At 33.3% G+C, this 19,438-nt stretch overlaps 1 protein-coding gene across 1 annotated transcript; it reads right to left on the bottom strand.

Moving 5' to 3' along the window:
- Nucleotides 1-2,178: 2,178 nt before the first annotated feature.
- On the bottom strand, nt 2,179-18,241 carry LOC130449855 (neuropeptide SIFamide receptor-like). Its single transcript, XM_056787897.1, has 6 exons — nt 18,163-18,241; nt 13,132-13,231; nt 7,812-8,094; nt 4,886-5,202; nt 2,401-2,593; nt 2,179-2,261 (listed from the first exon to the last, which is right to left on the bottom strand). Exons 1-5 carry the CDS (start codon nt 18,239-18,241, stop codon nt 2,431-2,433), a joined length of 942 nt encoding a protein of 313 aa, XP_056643875.1. The 3' UTR covers nt 2,179-2,261; nt 2,401-2,430.
- Nucleotides 18,242-19,438: the final 1,197 nt, after the last annotated feature.

Below are 19,438 nucleotides of genomic sequence, written 5' to 3'. Positions count from 1 at the left end.
CAGCAGTACTGACCACACATAACATTCCATGAATCCTATTCTGACGTGAAACTTTAGATTTCTGTTTAATAACTGTCAACAGCTTTCTTTTACAACCAATGCGTCTTAGTACTTCGTCGTTGGTGATTCTATCAGTCCAGAATATCTTCAGGATATGTCTATAGAGCCACATCTCAAATGCACCAAGTTTTTTGATCATTTGAGCTTTCAAGGTCCAGGTTTCCACCCAGTACAGCAGTACTGACCACACATAACATTCCATGAATCCTATTCTGACGTGGAGGTTTAGATTTCTGTTTGCAAATATGATGAATGAAAGAGTTAATTTGTCTTTACACCAATGAAGAAGCTCTCAGATATTATATTAACTGGAATGAAAAAAGTCCAAACAAACAAAAACATTGGTTGCCGGTCGAGAAGGTTGTATTATATAGTTTTATATAGGCAGTCTGATTAAAGCTGAGGTACTGAGGTGTAGGAAAGAATCAACCCGAGAAAAGTGGTTCAGGAACAGAGATAGATTTGAGCAAATAATTGGCTTTTTACTATTCGACGACGAATCTACGCGAAAAGGCAGCAGAAATAGGAACTAGGCAACACTCGAAATTACTCGAACCAAATCTGTTGTCCATTTTGTTGGTAGCGTGTCAAAAATATATTTTTTTATCAAACAGTCAATTTTCCGTCAAATTCTGTGAGTAGCTCAGAGTTATCATCAATTATTACCGCAAAGTCTTCTTTGGAAGTGAAAGAAGAAACAGAAATTACAGCATCTGTCAGTCCTCAAGCACCGCATTTGATTAACCAATTGGAGCTTAACGATTTCGTAAGAGATTTGGTTTTGTCAAAATACAAAGCCGAAGTGTTAAGTTGAAGACTGAATCTGAATAAGACGGGAATCACAGCTCATGTGTTGTGTATTCTAAAGAGGACGACTTAGTGTACTATAATGACATTGAGGGCTTGGTGTCATGAACATAGATCAGACGAATGGAGACTTTGCATTGATTCCATAACAGAAATAAATTTCCATCACTACCTTCAGCTTACGGAGCTCATTTAAAATAGACTTACGATATTATAAAGTTAGTGTTAGAGAAGATAGAATACAGCAAATACCAATGGTTAATCTATGCAGATTTGAAAGTTGTTGCTTTCATTTTACAAATTGACTACACAAAATACTGTTGTATTTTGTGCGAGTGGAAAAATGAACATTACGTGAGAGCAATAACGCCAAGAACTGTTTACGTTTCTGGGCAAAAAATGAACCCTTAGTTAACCCCGAAAAGATAATATCACCACCTCTGAATATCATATTAGGTCTAATAAAACATTTTGTAAAAGCCAAAGATAAAGATCAAATTTTTGAAACTAAAACTAAAAGGAAGGTGTATTTGTTGGACCAGATGTCAAGAAATTAATTAAAGATTTAACATTCATCACCATCTTAACTGGAAAAGAGATAGGAGACAGGATGGCGTTTGTCTTACTGGAAACTTCTCTGGATTTCTTCAATATTTTGACATCAAAATATGCGAAAGGTATATTATAAATTGGATGTAATATGTCTTTGAAAATACACATTTCACATGTGGGCGCTTCAAGTGACAAGCATGGAGAGCGCTTTTATTAAGATATCGCAACAATTGAAAAGCGCTACAAAGGAAGATGGGAACCAGCAATGTTTACAGACACTCTGGACTCCGAATATAGGACACATGTGAAACGGTTCAAGAAATCCTGTTTCTTGGTGCTGATAATAAAACTGGAGTTTCATGAATTTTTCAAAACAATACTCGTAAATTTATTTCTTCTATTAGGAATTACGAATCACATTATATTACCCATAATAATTTGTTTGTTGTCTGGTGAAATTAGATATTATTTTACTCTGTTGATTGATTAATAAATTATTCTCGTACATATAATAAAAAGAAGATGGAAATTATGATTATAACGAGTTTTAAGACACGCTTTAGGTGATGCATAATATAGTTAAAAAGATATCTTATTCTTTAAAAGTGAATTTTCTACGTATTTCTGCCACAAGCTTACAATTATTACCAATTTATTTCTGCCTTGGTTTTCTTAACAACTACAAATTTTCATTTTTTTTCTTACTTTCGACAAATTCAATACATCTACTTTACAACGATTTTTTTTTTCACAACAACCTCGCTGACTTATCGTCGAACGTGGACCAATTGTTTTGTTTCTCGAGAAAATGTGAGCAAAGTTTCCTCAAGTTAAACCAAGCCCTAGAAAAAAATATTTATTTTATTCAAAATTTATTGTTTCAGACAAACAAGCTGAAGCTGGTCAAATTTTGAGTAAGAAGGAATATGTTTGGAGAAAGCATGTGTAATATTTTATCAGATTAGTACAGATAAAACTTACCTTTTACACGGGGGTAGACCGTTTCAGGGTTCAGACCCCAGTATTATTATAAATATACGAAACTGGATTATCTTGCGTGGGTGGTATCTTTCTTGTCGACGAATTGTTGTTGTAAAAGTGCGAGGACTTTCTCATGCTGGTAGATGATGACATTAACGCTACTGTTTCATAATATCGCAATCTACCACAACATCTAAAAAAAGAAGATGGTCCTTGAGAAACAATTTGCGTTCAAATTATATTTAGTGTAATAATTTGGCTTAATGATTATCCAATTTTCAAGAATTCTTCAAATACATATCTATGTTACAAATTTTATTAAAATCACATCGTTTACTAACATTTCCTTACTTGATATTTTCCCATAGTTGAAATTGTGAATATTTATTTCAATCTGTAGTGTTAAATGGACTTTTTATTTATCAATAAGTATTTGTAAAATGTTCTTGAGAGAGAAGATTCATCCGACACTGATGTGGGAATGTCGCTATCGATAGACTCGCCTCAGAAAGGTTCGAGGTCAACGCTGGTGTTTCCCAAGGATGCAACTTGTTACCTACTATCTTTCTCCTGTACATCAACGATCTACTCGACAAAACTGCAAACCCGATCAATACCTTTGTAGACGATGGTACACTGGTGTCGTCTTTCGAATTAGCCGCCCCAATAAACTCAGCTAACAACCAAATCCGTAGGCAGCAACAGATCACCACCATCAATACCGCTCTCGGACACATTCTGGAGTGAGGTGGAAGCAATATGAGTTTAATGCAGCAAAGATCCAAGCTGCTGTTTTTACCAAAAAGGCTGGCACTGCGGCTCAGGATTTGGTCCTGTCTGGACACAAAAACTTGGAGCTGAAGACCAAAAAGCTATATGCTCCGCAACAGCTTTCAATCCTTTCTAAGGCCCAGATTCCTCCATATTTGGAATATTGGGCCGAGAGAACACTGAAGATCACCTGCGTCCAAGTCGCTCTGTGACTGTTTCAACTCCGGAAACAGTGACCAAAATCAACCAAATTGTGCGTGCAGATCGCCGAAAGAGCATCCGGATGATTGTCGATAAAGAAACGGCTAGAAAAATTTAAACGAGGAATTACACATGACAAAAGTCTGTGCGAAGTTCCAAAAAATCTGACTCCTGTCCAAAAGCTCTTGCGTCAACGGGTCTGCCCAGATTTCTTTGAAAGGTTTGAAACTGACCCGATTTGAGTCGATGGAAGCGGTAAAGCAAAAAACGGCAAAGTTCCTAAACGCCGTCACCAAAGAAGACTTCCAGCACTGCTTCGATCGATGGAAAAAACGTATGGAAAGGTGTGTAACGAGGGGAGGGGAGTATATTGAAGTGAAGCATTCGAATGTAGAATAATTTTTATAATAAAACCCTTTTTCGTAACCGTTATTTAATAGCCAGACCTCGTATTCCATAATATAGAAGTCTTGAATGGTAAATATGAATATTATCTAATATTTATAGTTATCACAAATTATGTGAGTGTTTCAAACCAAAGTCAATAAAACAAATTTAATGTGACACGAGTTTCCACCATTGTTGATGGAGAGAAACTGAAGAGTTTGAAATTTATTAGGAATTATATATCTTTGCAGCCACATGGCCGCATTTTCATTTTATAAATAATGTATTATAGTTCAATATTTGAGTTTGGAAAACCTCGAAAACTACACTGGCCATTGCGTACGTAGAATGTCGGCAACCGTTAGCAGAAGCTGGAGCGCCATGCTGGATGGAATAGGTCAATTGTTGAAGGATATTCAGAGGACAACATAACCTCAAAAATGATGAAATATAATCAGGAACTAGCGTATCTTCCATAATTGCCAATTTCTTGTAAATAGAACCAAATAATAAATAAACGTGTATATATTTTTTAATGAATAAGTTAGTTGAAAAGAAAAGGTATAAAACGCTATAAAAGACATAAAAAAATAAATATTGGTGAATTCCTTCAAGAATATGAAGATAAAATATTCTAAATGACTATAAGGTTAGTCGGTTTTTCATTTTCTACACATCTTTTTAGATATATTCCGCTTATATAGGCATCCTACGCGACTCCCAGCCTACGACCAATCGTCGGTGTTGCAGGTTTTCCTGTAATCTGATGTACTCGTTTATTATCTAAATGGCCGCCCTACAATAACGACTCACCAGCTGTTTGGTTTGTCGCCCCATTATTTTCGTCTAACTAATTTTAAAATTAACTCCAAATGCGGGGGTAGGCGAATACACAAACAGTGAACTGATACCTATGAAAACACAAAAAGAAACCGCTTGTAAAAACCACCACATTCTCAGCCGTGCAGAGGAAAAGTTTTCGTATATCGGGGCTATTCTCTAAATAAATTCTCTCTCTTGAAAATTTGCCGTTTTAAATCTAGTGATTAACAGATTAACATATTTCTAAATATTGTCGTATAGCCTATTGAGAACAAATATTTTTGAAGAAAGAATTCAAACTTACTTTCTACTTTTAATAATAGCAACGAATCCTTTTCGATACTTCTTATTAAAGAAAGCGTATAATATAGGATTGATACAAGAATTAGATGCTCCCAACCATTGCGCCACCGGAGTTACAATAGGCAAAATCTCTTCTTCCCACGGTTCAATTTCACCTCCAAGTTTTATTCTGGCAAAGATGGCATACAGCGGTAGCCAAGAGATCACAAATAGTATAACAACTGCTACTAACATTTTTACTACTTTCACTTTAGATTTCTGTTGCATTTTTTCCATTTGAGCATCTTTGGTGTCTGTAGGAATGTCCCTTTTCCATACCTAAAAATCAAGAGTGTACATCAATTTACACAAAAAAAGATTGATACATAAAATTATGGTTTATAATTGGAGGAGTATGTATTGTTTATTGTTTATTGTTTTTCATATTGCTGCATCCCGTATACGTAGAAGTTGCCAGACCACTGGATGGTATCGCTCACTATTACATTATTAGCTTCTCCATCATTGCTGTATGAAATTTGCTGATTTTGAGGAGCCGAAAGTTAATTCCTTGCGTCGGTCTCAGACCTCAAGCCACCGACGATGTATGATTAAATTATAAAGTTATTTCACAAACGTCATTAGTAACTTATTTCAATACTGTATTTAGCAATAGCATAGATGGTCAAGGTTCTATAGCCTTCATAAATTCGTTTTGAAGTACACTGACATGTAAGTTGGAATTTATAGAACCCTTGGTGATATTTATACTGAACACACTGTGAACGTTACCACTACACCAACATCAACACAGTTGGTGACGATTTTATCTGAATAAAACTTCACCAAATTTCACAACTTAAGTTTGGATTGATCTTTCTGAAGATATAGACTTTAAAATTTCGAATTTTCTCGATAAAACTATCAAGTGCTTCAATACAGCATTTCCTTTTCAGCCTCGTGAAACAAATAATCATAAATCATGCACTACGAAAGGGACACGTACTTCATCCAAGAAAATGAGATTATTCTTGAATATTAAATCTCAAATACTCTTAATTATTAAACAAAACTATTACAACAATCGCATCTCTAGAGCAGAAAATTCCTCGAAAGAAACTCGGTTTGATATCAATGATTTGAGGAACAAAACATCTATTGAACTCGACCCAGACGAACTTAACAATTATTTTGTGAACGTTAGAAAGAATATTAGTTCTAAAATATCTCCAAATCCTAATGCTCTCACTTTCCTCGTTCCTTCGTTTGAGCTACAGCAAACCATACTCAGCATTTTAAACAAGACGTCCTCTGACATCAATGGGTTATCAGTTAAGTTATTTTTAAATTTTCCAGAAGTGATTATAAACGTTTTCTAATATCTAATCAACGAATTCTTAGAGAAGGGGCTTTTCCCTAGCTGTTTAAAAGCAGCTATAATTGTCCCCTTGCACAAGAGTGGTAAGAAGAAGGCTGATGTCTTCTCTTTTTAAACATAAAATCTTGAAAGCTAAACAATTTGGTTTCCTACCTAATAATTGCACTAATGACACTTAATGAAAAATATACCTCACTCAATAATACATTTTATGCAGCTTCGGTTTTTAGTGATTTTGCTAAGGCCTTCGATTGTGTTGATCATGAAATTTTGATCAACAAACTAGAGTATTAAGGCATCTGAGGTGTTCCCTCAAAATGGTTTGTATCTAACCTGGAATGTAGAAGACAACTGGTACGAGCTAGTTGTAAAGTTTCAAGTAATTTACCAGTTGGCAGTGGTGTACCTCAGAGTTCGATTTTAGGTTCAATTCTTTTTTTGGTATTCATTAATGATGTCATAGACTTACGAATTAATGAGGAATTCACTTCATTTGCAGACGACACCAGTGTCACCCGGAGTGGTCCAGATTTAGAAACTTTACATTCTATAATGGCAAAGATTGCATTACTGTTCCTGTTCTGACGGAACGGGCTCTATTTGAACACTGAGAAAACTTTAGTTTTATCCTCCAAATGAGTTTTATAGCCTCTAAAACTCGATAATAACTAAATTCGATGGGAGTCCTTTAATGGTTTGTACACATAGATAGCTTGGCGTTTGCCTTTCTAGGGGTCTTGTGGATTGCACCTGAACAAAATTATTCCAGCTGGAAAATCCCCTTGGGAAGAATCTGTACATTTATTCATTAACTAAAATATACAGTAAACTGTAAGGAATAGGCCCTTTGTTCCTATTCAAACTGTTCTTACAGTTAACAACAGTGACAAAGAGAATTTACCCCGAAAAATTGTATCTACCTGCCATGGTATGTTTTATAATATAAATTGAAGTCACCATTAACGGATATAAAAAAGAGTATTGAAAGTTAAAGGTAGGTATATTATCAATATTTGAGGTCAAAAATTTTGAGAAAATAAAAAACATAGACATCAGGAATCAAAAAATTCGTAAAAGATTTTTTTACTTGCTTGGTTGAAATCGAGACATTTGCACCAACCTAGCAGCTTGACGCTTGGCTGTTCACTAATCGTTTTTATGTATTGAACGAAGTTAGAAGAAAACAAATGAGTCTAATTATGTTCACCAAAGGGTTTGAAATCCCAGTAAAAAAGCGTGTAACTTCTTACCCCTGCAACAACTTGCTCCAGGTCTTCTTCAGAGCAATTTTGTTCAGGAAGCAAATATGTAATTAACTTTATCTTTTTTAGGTTTTAGTTATTATTTAATCAATCTAGAGTTAAGACTGTATGAAAATCTTTTGCATAGTTAAGCAGCTGGAAGTAGAACTCCTGTTGGAATATTTGTATATTATATACTTTGTAAATTGTATTTTCTAAACATATTAGTCCAATAAAGACGTTTAATTATAGTTATTTTCATATTTTATTTTTAGTTTCGTTATTTAGATGATCGGTGCGTCAAAACTTCTTGGATAATGACAACTTACCTTAATATAGATAAGGACGTAACACATTGTGATGAGTATCATTGGAAAAATGTAGCAAAATAGTAAATTTGCCGTTAAAAAATAAAGAGATCCATTCATTTCTTCTGGCCAAACTTCGATGCATAGTTGGACGTTAGGAGCATCACTAAAAATTACCACCAAGTCGAAAAATATTGCCCAAGGTATTGTCGTTGTTAACGCTACAAACCATATGAAAATAATTATGATTCTTGCTCGACGTTTCGTAATTTGGCACTTCAACGGCCACCATATTGCTAAAAATCTGCAAGCAAAAATATAGAAAAATTACAATTAAGGCTTCTTTAAACAGATATAGTCAAATCTCGTTATTTCAAAACTCAACAGACATTTACATACAAAAATATTACCAATTTGAAATATCACATGATAAGAAATCAACAATAACGAATTATTGAGTAATAATTCGTTATTTCGATGTTTTGACATTTTGATTTTTTGTTTCTTTCATAGAATTATGCACAATAAGCAGACTTATTACTACAAGCCATGGTTGTTGAAATTCTTGATAAAATATTGTGTGTGCAAATGAAGGAAAACTTATATTCTCGACTCCACGCCTCCATGCTTTTTCCTTTTTTTTAAACCTTTTTCTGTCTCACCCAGTACGACGATGAATGCTCAAATGAAGATGATAATGTTTTGACATTCTTATTTTTTGTTTTTTTAATGCAATTCTACACAATTTTCCATCCATTTTTTGTGCCGTCAGCCATCGTATTTAGACAAACCTTTCAAATAATTGACTGATTTTGTAATAGTAGTGACTGGAAAATTAATTTAAATCCCCTGTATAATACAATATACGTGGGAGTATTCCAAAATAAGGATTTTCTCATTTATAAGAATTTTTTTTTGAGTCATATACTCAGTTTGCGCAGATGACTGAAGCTCAAGTTTATTATTGTATCTCACTTAGATAAATCTGCTACATGACTACACATTCAGTGGGTAAAAATGACACTAAAATATAAAATTTAATGTTGGTTTTTCATTTGTTGTTGACTATCAATTATGGTGCATATAAAGTTTATCTTTACATTGCACTGTGCTCATATCAAATATTTTCGATAATTCTGTTTATTTGGAATGGGACATTGTCGTGATTGAACAAAAAGTGTCGATCGTTTTATCAGCTGGGCACATTTAAATATAGTACTGTTATAAAATTTTATTTTGCCGGTAGTATTGTCAATTTTGTTGGAAAAACTAAGTTTGTCCTAATTCAATTATGCGAGGAACAATCAATACTTCATAAATACCCAAGGCACTCATACAAAATGCAGAAATGAAAAATAATATTTACTTCACGTATAAAATTCGGTAAACATTTTACAAACCGTCAGTCCACGTGGACTCATCAGCCCCACTGTTTATCAATGAAAACATCGAATCGTAAAAATAAATGCATTTCTATTTGTCGAAGCTGTCGGAAGGCGTTTGTACACAATTTCTCTGAAATACTCCTGCCAGAGACATTCTGTGATAAGCAGTGGCGTACCTCGGTGAGATTTATTTGATAAATTTGATAAAAATCTAGATATACAAACACAGCAAGTTATTTTAACTATATTCGAATGCTTAAAAAAGGGAAAATATTCATCGATTTGATAAGTAGAGTGAATAAATTTTCCATTTATCGAGTAGTCACGAAAGGGGTTGCTGTGGATTTTTCACAGAACTGAAAAACATGTAAAGTAGACACTTTCGCCACCGATGAAAGGGAAAACATTATAGAACCTTCTATTTTTGTTATGATCTAAATTTTTTAATACAATAGGTCGCCACGGTACTCGAGTCCCAATTTAGACCCTTGGGCTCCCCTACTAACTACAACTATAAAATAATATGAGAATATTAGATTGGTTGAATATTAACATTTACTGGAGTCTTAATGGTTTGGATTTATGATCTATTTATGACTAGATATTCAATCATGACTTTCATTAATATTTAATATCAGATTTACGTAATGTTAATATAGATAAAGGATCGTTGCTCAAGTTCACTGAATTCTTCGACTCAAAATTCTTAAGAAAAATGAACCGTGATAGTAGGAATTTCAACATAATTGAAATATTTAAGACTTGAAAGAGAACTTCAGAAGTTCGTCTAGATTTAATTATCGCCACCGTTGTAATTTCAAGTTTGCGCGCGAGCTCAAACTGAACCGATTAACATAGCTCCTCTTTATTTCATTACAACACATTCTAAGCTTTGAGCATACTAATCTTCTAAGTGATTCGATCGCTTTGTAATTAAGATAATAAAAATGAATAATTCATTTTTTTCTGTATAATTTTGTTTTACAGTAACTGTGTAGGGGAAATTCTTATCACACGAAAGCCGTAAAATTTAGAGTTCCATTTGTAATTTCTTATCATTATTCGGTATCAGAATTAATTGATACTTTTCCATTTATTTCTTTCTTAAAAAGTTTTTTTCAATATGTAAGCACTATTACACCTTGTTGTTGATCACTATAGATGTCTTAGTTTTGATTCTTCATAGATTGTTAATTTTACAATATTTTACAATACTGATACCAATCAGCCTGTTACTTTTTAGTTAAAATAATGTGTCGTAATTTCTGTTTTATAGCTACTTCATCAAAGAAGAAATTAATTTGTTTTAGATCTCACACTCAATTTAAAGAGATTGAAATATCAGTACCGAGTTCTGAACGTCCAAATTTCCTACATCGCAACTGCAATTAAATTTCAATAACTTGTGTTGATATTACTCTATATACGTGTTCAGAAACCAGTGACAGATTATTATTTAGTTTAGTATTTAGTTTATTATTTAGTAGAGCATGTTAACAAACCTCCAATAAATTTTCATCTGGAAGGAAATTACGTTTTTTAAGTTATTCGGCAGTAAGCTTGTTTTGAGTATTTTGATAACAAATGTAAAGTTTAATAATGGAGGAAATGTTGGTATGAGTAAATTGATTGATGAATAATTCATTGTAGCATAGTTTTTTGATTAATTCCAATGAATTCATTAAAACTAACAATGAAACTCAATAATTTTCATTCTCGTTTTGGCTTGAGTCGATTTCATCTCTCTGTGATTTAACTGTCAGAGTTACATGCTATCATGTCTTCATCATCCACGTGAATAAACATGAATCATACAGTTTTGTTCCTGATACTTGAAATCGTAAATGTTGCAGGTTTTCTGCGGCTTTTCTCTAACCTGGTGAGCCTGTTCCCATCCCATTATTTCAGTAGATACCACACTACCTTCCTATAATCCCCTACAATCCTAGCTCTGCAGAGCTAACTTTTCCTATATCAGGACCATTTCTGAAATCTCCATATCCCGCATTCTTCTTAGAATCAACCAACAAGTCTTCCTCCCTCTCTCCTGATGGTTGAAGATGGATTACTCCCTACCCTTGTTTTGTTTTACAAAAAGCATCTCCATGAGTAATATAATTCGCTCATCATAATAAGTTAATTTGGAGTGACCACGCATCTGTATACTTGTCGAGTAATGCTGGTGGCCTCAATTATTTGAAAAAATTTTGATGCAACTTTTTGTGGTAGGTAATACTTACACATGCCGAAATATTAAGCATATTGTATAAAGGTATGTTTTTAGTTTATTCATTATTGAAACCCAAGTTGAATAACCAATTATTATTACATTCATGAGTTACGTTATTTACAATTTATAACACCATAAAAACAAAATAGTATACAAAATCCAATAATTTAGTTTTATTGGGTATCGTCCAGTTAATGTCTTCTAATATTTTGACTATATCAAATGGCACGCTGGGTAGTATTTAAAAAAAACATAAAAAAATAAGCACAATTTATTAAATATTTACATTTTTTTGCGATCCACAAATTGATTCTCGTCAATAACGCTGTCATAATTCATAGAAACAGTCAGCTTCTATATTAATGATAGAGTTAAATAATCCAAAACAACCCTTATCACAGCGGCGCATTATAATCAATTACTTATTTATTACTATGAACTGTAACCTCATTAAGTTTACCATTACTATAAATTGTCTGTATTTCATATTTCTGTCAGTTTTATAGATTTTCAATTTTAACCCCTTTAAGGAAGATGATACTTGAATTATTTATTATTTAATTATTATTAATGTGACTATAATTAACCATAAATATATTTATCTAATTATTTAATTATTATTGTCTAAGATAAGAACTAATATATGAAGAAACCTGTAAAACTAATTCTTTGTTCATTTAATTTGATATTCGTCTAGTACATCAGTTTGATTAGTGTAACCAATTATAACTTTGAATTATTATAAAATACTCAGCTTGCTAAATAAATTGTTTTTTAAAAAGCAAGTAGGTGAATTGAGTTATTTAATTATAGCTAAATTTACTTCATTTATACGGACACGTAGATAACTTTTTATTCTTTTAAGAACGGAAATGAACGTTCCGCAGTGCACAAAATATAAGTAAAGTTATTTCTGTATATGGGAATGCTTCCTTCAAATCCTTTTTATTAATAAATGGATTAAGTTGTCTTAAACTCATTTTGTTTTCACACGTCCATAATTGTTTTAATTATAAATCGTCCGAAAGAGTTTTATGGCGTTATCTATCACTTCCGGTTTAAACATTGTATCCAATTTGCATAAAAATCCTAAATTGGCGGTTACTGCGTCATAAGAAGTTCTTAACTCGCACAAGAATGGGTCGTATATTGCGAAGAAGGTATTAACTCTAAAACGGTCACGTCCATATAACAACACTTCTCCTTCGTGACTTTGTGAATGCTTCTGAATTCTTTTTTTTTACCAGCTTCTTCATAAGCATCAAAAAGATCCCTTTTTGGTTTCTATGAAAGTGATGAGTGACTCTTAAAGCCTGGAAACTACCTCTATATATGCGTCGACACCTTGTAAAAGTTTAGAGACTATATTAGATTGTTTTAACACAGATCCTCAAAATTCCGATAAAACGGATGTTTCTAGATAATTTAGTTGATCCAATATTTCCTCCCTTTTCGCCAAAGCTTTTTAAGGGAGATAGTCACTTTTTTATAGCTTCAAGAACCGATTCCAATCTTTAAAAGGCTGACACAACCATGGTTCCAGACTGACCATCGCATCAACAAGATCGACCTGCGGACTCGCGTTCTGTGTAGACAAATTCCTACACAGAATCCAAAACTACCAATTGTTGGATGATTTGTTTAATAGAATATAGCATTAGGTCCCAACATGCGAAATGCATGTTGGGATGTTGGGATGTAATAATTTTATTAATTAAACAATTACCTGTCTAATGAAACTGCAACCAAGCTGTATACTGATGCGGCTACAGAAACACCCTGTATATATGGTACTGTTTTGCACATCAACCAGCCAAGTATCCAAGCTGTAACAAAATGATTTGTGAGGAAATGTAATCACATATCTTAAGAATATTCGAACAGAATTAAGAAATTTATTGAAATAGAAAAATATTGTCAATATTTATCAGATTTTTTTTGTACACCTTATTTATTAGTGATTTTAAACCTAAGAGAAATAGTAAGTTGTGAAGATATGTTCACAAATGTGATTGCTCAAAAGACAAAAATAGCAACTAATGTTGGAAGCATCAAACTTTCTATTACTATACTCATAGCTGCAAAATTGAACAAGATTTTAATCAAATACAAGTACGTAGAATAGGGTTACTTTACTGATATGTATGTGTTCTTGTCAATATTTTCCATTACTTTTCTGCATAATAATTGTCGTTGAATTTCTTTGAAACAGCATTTCTTTTTCTACTGTAACTCATTGGTGGTTCTGGGCGTGTTCAGATGAACCTTCGTATCAAAATAACCAAAGATTGGGACAAATACTTATGACCACAACAAGAGAGTACACGAGCAGGAAATGTCTTATGGAGCACGTTGACACCACTTATTTGTCACATCAGTATCAGCCAATTTCGAATTTACTCATGTGATAACCAGTAAAAGTGTTAGTAACTGCTTACCAAGTCTTACTTCCAAAAAATATAGTCGGGTGATGCCTCCAGCCCAAAATCTGCACTGAAGCCATCAATGTGAAAATGGTTTTCTTCGCGCTTTTGCTTACATCCAATATTTTATGGTCATTACTTCGTTTCAAGAAGATCCTTCACTGCTTATGATCATTAGGTTTCAGTAAATTGAATTAATAAGATTGGCAACTAGGTACTTTCGCTTCTTATTAATAGAGAGCCTTTATTTTTTGAATAACTTATCTTAGTGCTGTCATTTTATCTATTTTACTTCTTTATTTTCGTTAAGGAAAGAAAGCTGCTGCGGCTGACAAAAAAATATGTGAAGTTTATGGTGTTGATGTTGTTGATTGCTTAACAGTGCGCACGTGGCAGAATTGGTATAAAAAATTCCGTCCTGGAGATTTTTCCCTCAAAGATGAGCAACGTTATGGTCGGTACTAGAGTTGATGATGACAAAATCACAGTCATAATTGAAGAGAGATTGCGATGAGTAACTACATGTATCGCACACAACAATTGAAAGACACTTAAAATGTTTTGAGTTAGTTAAGAAGCTTGATATTTGGGCACCTCACGATTTTGAAAGAAATTCATTTAACACAAAGAATCAACATTTGCGATATGCACCTTAAAATTAATTAGACCGTCCCTTTCTTGTGATGAAAAATGGGTTCTGTACAGTAAAATAGTTCGATATCGATCACGATGAAACAGTACAAACTACATGGAAAGCTGAAAAACAACAAAAAAGCTTATGATGTCAGTTTGGTGAGATTACAAAGGTGTTCCAAGGAGCCAAACTTTCAATTCTAATGTTTCCTGTCAACATTTAAGGAAATTGGATAGAGCAATCTAAGAAAAACGATTGTGTTTTACCATGATAATGCAATGCCTCATACATCTGTGGCAACTCGTGGGAAACCATTGGAGCTTAGCTAGGAAGTGATGCCATATCCCCCATACAGCTCTGATCTGGCACCATCTGATTACCATTTATTTTGAAGTTAGCAGAATTGTTTGAATAGCTAAACTTTCACAAATGATGATGACCTTCAATTACACCTGGTTCAGTTTTTTGCTGATAAGGAGCAGAAATTTTATGAGCGCGGAATTATGCAACTGTAATAAAGATGGCAGAAGGCCATTGAGCAAAATGAAAAATATAAAATTGATTGAAAACTATTCTCTGTACAAAAAATGTTTTATTTTTTACTACAAAACCGAAATTACACTGGGTACACAGATGGTAGATGTAGAAACCTCTTTTAATTCTCAATTCTTATCCAGGACGCTGAACTTATGTTCCACTCTAACGGATTACTTTAATATTGATATTTGATCGACTTCTTTCTGGAGGACCATCGCTTTAAATGGATTAATGATTTTTTCGATAAATATACCGATTCCAAAGCTAAACTTATTTCTAAATCACCTGTATCGGAGTTATGTCGATCTATTTGAAATAATTTTTTGAAATCTGCTATCATTACGCATAATGGATGGAAGAACCTAATATTTACAGATGAATCTGATGATGAATAGATGGATACATCTATTGAAACCTTCACATCAACAGGAAATTTACCCCATTCGAGGAAGCACAATTCTGATATGGTCAGTAGATAGTTCTGAAAAAGTTATTAATAGTAAAATCACGAAATAATTTACAATGTGTGTAAATTTATTAAAATCAATAGACAAAGAAAACAAGTGCATTGTCGTTTATTGCTCATCAAGTCTAGGTTTAGTGTGCTAGAGGGATGAAAAAAGAAGTATAAAATCCTCCTAAATAGCCCTTTGTAAATTAAAATCAACCTGTACTTCATTTTCCAGAAGTTCAGGGGGTACAAGTTTAAGTTGGGTCATTCGATATATAGGGTTCAGACATGAGATTATTGAACTGTCCGTTAAACCCCTACAGGATACGGTTTAGAGTTATTTTATGAATCATATCGAAACGTGAAGGTCAATTCCGGCATTAAGATATTTTCTATCAAATCGTTAGGGTCCTCAGGCTGGATAGTGAATATCATCGGGACCATAAAAATTTTATTGATTCACAAATAATAAACTTGCCGAGGCGTCAGAGTTTGATAACATGAAATTTGCACATTGATCCGAATTTCATATAAAATTTCATGTCGATAATTTCTTTAGAAATTCATTTCAAAATGTTTTCGAGAAAAATGTTATAATCGTAACCATATTTCAGTCATATGCTTAGCACCGTATTTTATTTATTTTTGTTACTGTTAAGACTTTTTTGGATTGCCTCTGTCTGCATTCTCCGTCGAATCAATTAAATACACTTCTCAGGTTATAACTTTGGACGTTCATCATCTGAAGTGACGGTGTATTGAATTTTTGTTTTATTACAACTGTGTATCAATAACAACGGCGTGCTATCAACTTTAAAGGAAATATTCATTTTTCAAATCGATGATTCATACAAATATGTAAATAAATGAACAGTTCATTTTCCCGCTTCACATTCGACCATTCGACGCTCTACTGTGGCCCATGGTTTGTATACAATGTTTCAAATTAAATTTCCTAAAATGTGGTTTCAGTGACAAGAGAAGCATATCGTATAGTTTATTGAAACTCATCAACAATACGAGTGTTTTAAGTTCAATGCACGGTAAAAACATATTCAGCAATACTTGCGTGTTATTGCTTTCCTTAGGATCCTCTTTTGACCACTGTCTTAATGAAGCTAACTAATTTATTTCATTCGAATCTTTGATTTCCGCCTTTAAAATTTTCTATCGCTCATGTATAAATTGAATGCCTTCGTCTATAATTAGTCTCTAACGAGAGTGCCACCTACCTACTATCACAGTCGCTCTTAAACTACGAGGATGTATTGATATCTAGATAACCTAGACCAGTTCCATGCATAAAAAAATATTGCGTTACCATAGCAACGAACAATAAATTATTAGAAGTGTAAGTGTAAAGTTTGACGTCAAAAAAGTAAACCAGAGTGACGCAATAAATTAAAAGAAAAAAGATGTCCACCGGAATTGTGAAAATCGAAAAATTGGAGTATCGAGCCATCATCAGGTAACTGTATTTAAAAGGTTTAAGAGGTAAGCAGATTTACGAAGATATGTTTAATACCCTTGGTCATCAATGTCCTTCGTATGCGATCGTGAAAAATTGGACTGCAAGCTTCAAAAGAGGTAAATTTTCCATTGAAGATGATGACCGAGAAGGGAAGGCCAGTTTCTGTTTCAGTCCCCGAAAATATCGATGCAGTTCATGACATGATTTTATCAGACCGTCGAATTGGGCTAAAACGGATACCTGAAGCGTTCATCATATAGTTCACGTCAATTTGGACATGAGAAAAATTACTGCAAAATGTATCCCCAAATGTTTGAATGTTGACCAAAAGCGTGCAAGGGTAGAAGCATCGCGTCCGATCTGTGCTCGATTTGAAAACGATGTAGACTTCTTAAGCCGAATTGTTACTATGGATGAGACTTGGGTACATTTCTACGATCCAGAAACATAGCAACAATCGATGGAATTATGTCACTCTGGTTCTCTAAGACCTAAAAAGTTTCGTGTCCAAAAATCTGTTGGAAAAGTTCTTACCTCCGTTTTTTGGGATTGCCATAGAATAATTATGTTTTTGGATAAAGGTAGAACAATAACTGGAGATTACAATTCGATATTACTGACCACTCTACGGTAAAAAATTAAAGAAAAAAGACGCGGAAAGCTATCCAAAGATGTTTTGTTTTTTCAGGACAACGCCCCTGCACACAAATCTCATGTTGCCATTCAAAAAATAATAAAAGCTGTGGAGGTCTGGTTTGCAAAGCAAGAAGAAACATTTTGTTATTTCAAATGGATAACCCTGTATATTTTCCACTTATCGAAATCCTTAACAAATATTTATCATTCTACTCTTTATTCCATAGTAGGAGATTTTTGGTAGATTTTGTTGTCCCTCTGCCAAACATCACGACATCGTCAGCGAAAGAATATTTCGAGAAATGGTATGGTTCTAAGTTTCTCTAACCAACGTACTATTTAGTTGTCTTTTTATTCGCTTAATCTATCAAGTTGTCTATTAAGATGTTAAATAGTAGTGCCCTTAAAACTGCACCTTGTTTAACATCTTTATTCACTGGAAAATAGCTTGTCTGTATGTTATAGGTTCTGACCTGACCCTTCTTTGTACTGAAATATTTTCTACATCTATAAATGTTTGGTACAGTATGACGTTCTCTATTCTTCACATCGTATAGTAGAGATAGGGTCATGTATACTTTTTTCTTTCCTCAACCCATTCTTACATTCTTCTAACCGCGGTTCTATTTCTTTTATCAATCTGTTGTCAAACACCCGTTTATATACTTTTAATCCAATACTCATTTTGCAGTTCATTTTGTCTCCTTTCTTTTCATGGTAAAAATAATACAAAATTCCAAATCTGCTAATATAATAATAAATATGAACAAAAAAAGTATAGTTATATGCTTATATTCTGCTGTTTTTGATTTACCGAAACCAATAACTCAGAGTTACATCGCATTGAACTGAATAACCGGAAATACGGCACATAAAACTCATAATTCACACTCTTTATCTATCGAAAAATGGTGGAATACAGGAAGTTTTGTATTCATTTGATCTTTCCCATTTAGATCAATGACCTTTCAGCTTAGAAACTTCTCTTTTCCATCACCTTGATTAATTAAATTAAAACAGAGATTAGACTTGATTAAAAATATTATCTTTGGTGATAATATTTTTGGAGTAAATTCAATTTTAGCGTTACTATGTACTATGTGAAAAATTCAACCTGAAACAGGTCGATTTTTATTCTCAAATTCACAATTCTAGTATGAAAATATTATCCCTCTCCAGCACCCCCTCTGAATTATAAGTATCCCCTCGAAAATTTTAAATAACAGAGGGGGTCGTGTGGCACCTCGTTGGAAAGAGATGTTCAACAATTAGAAGTTTTTATTTGATATTTTGTGACCGGAAAAAATGAAAATAACAAAATTAATAAAAGTAAACAAGAAGAAAGTGGTCAGTGGAGCATTGGCAATAATTATATCCACTGCTGTCTTGCTTTTCGAGACTGATGAATTGAAAAGAGCACCCAGTTGATGATAGGCAAGTTAGTTATAGTATTGGACGAGAAACATACAAAAACTATTCGATAATGGGTCAAGAAACACTTGAAAAGCTCCTAGGAAAAATAAAACATACAATAAATGAAAAATCTTTTTCGAGAAATGTGATATCAGCAGTTCAAGAACTCATTGTAATCCTGAAGTACTTAACTACAGGAAAAAGTTTTCAAAGCTTCCAGTTTAATTGCACTATTTTAGAGAGCACTATATCTCATTTTATTCCTGTTGTTTGTGAGGCAATATAGAATTGGTGTCGTTATATTGGGGGCTGAAAATACTAGAGTCATAAATAATACAATTCAGATTTTCAGATCAGCTTAGAACTTTTTAAAAAGAAAACCATACTTGATATAATATGAAATTGCGGGATTAAACATCTTGTTTAATAAAAAACTATCTCAAATTTCGTAGAAACTAATGTAGTGTA

The sequence above is a fragment of the Diorhabda sublineata genome, chromosome 10 (assembly GCF_026230105.1).
Source record: "Diorhabda sublineata isolate icDioSubl1.1 chromosome 10, icDioSubl1.1, whole genome shotgun sequence".
Taxonomy (NCBI): domain Eukaryota; kingdom Metazoa; phylum Arthropoda; class Insecta; order Coleoptera; family Chrysomelidae; genus Diorhabda; species Diorhabda sublineata.
The sequence above is the reverse complement of the archived record's forward strand: the minus strand, read 5'-3'. Positions and strand labels throughout refer to the sequence as shown.

Excerpts from the sequence above, each read along its gene's own strand:
- LOC130449855 (XM_056787897.1), bottom strand. The coding sequence starts at position 18,241 with ATGAGTATTGGATTAAAAGTATATAAACGGGTGTTTGACAACAGATTG. Across the intron at positions 13,232-18,162 it reads AGAACCGCGGTTAGAAGAAT|CTTGGATACTTGGCTGGTTG; the intron begins GTAAGAATGGGT and ends ATTTTGTTACAG. Across the intron at positions 8,095-13,131 it reads GTTGCAGTTTCATTAGACAG|ATTTTTAGCAATATGGTGGC; the intron begins GTAATTGTTTAA and ends TTTTGCTTGCAG.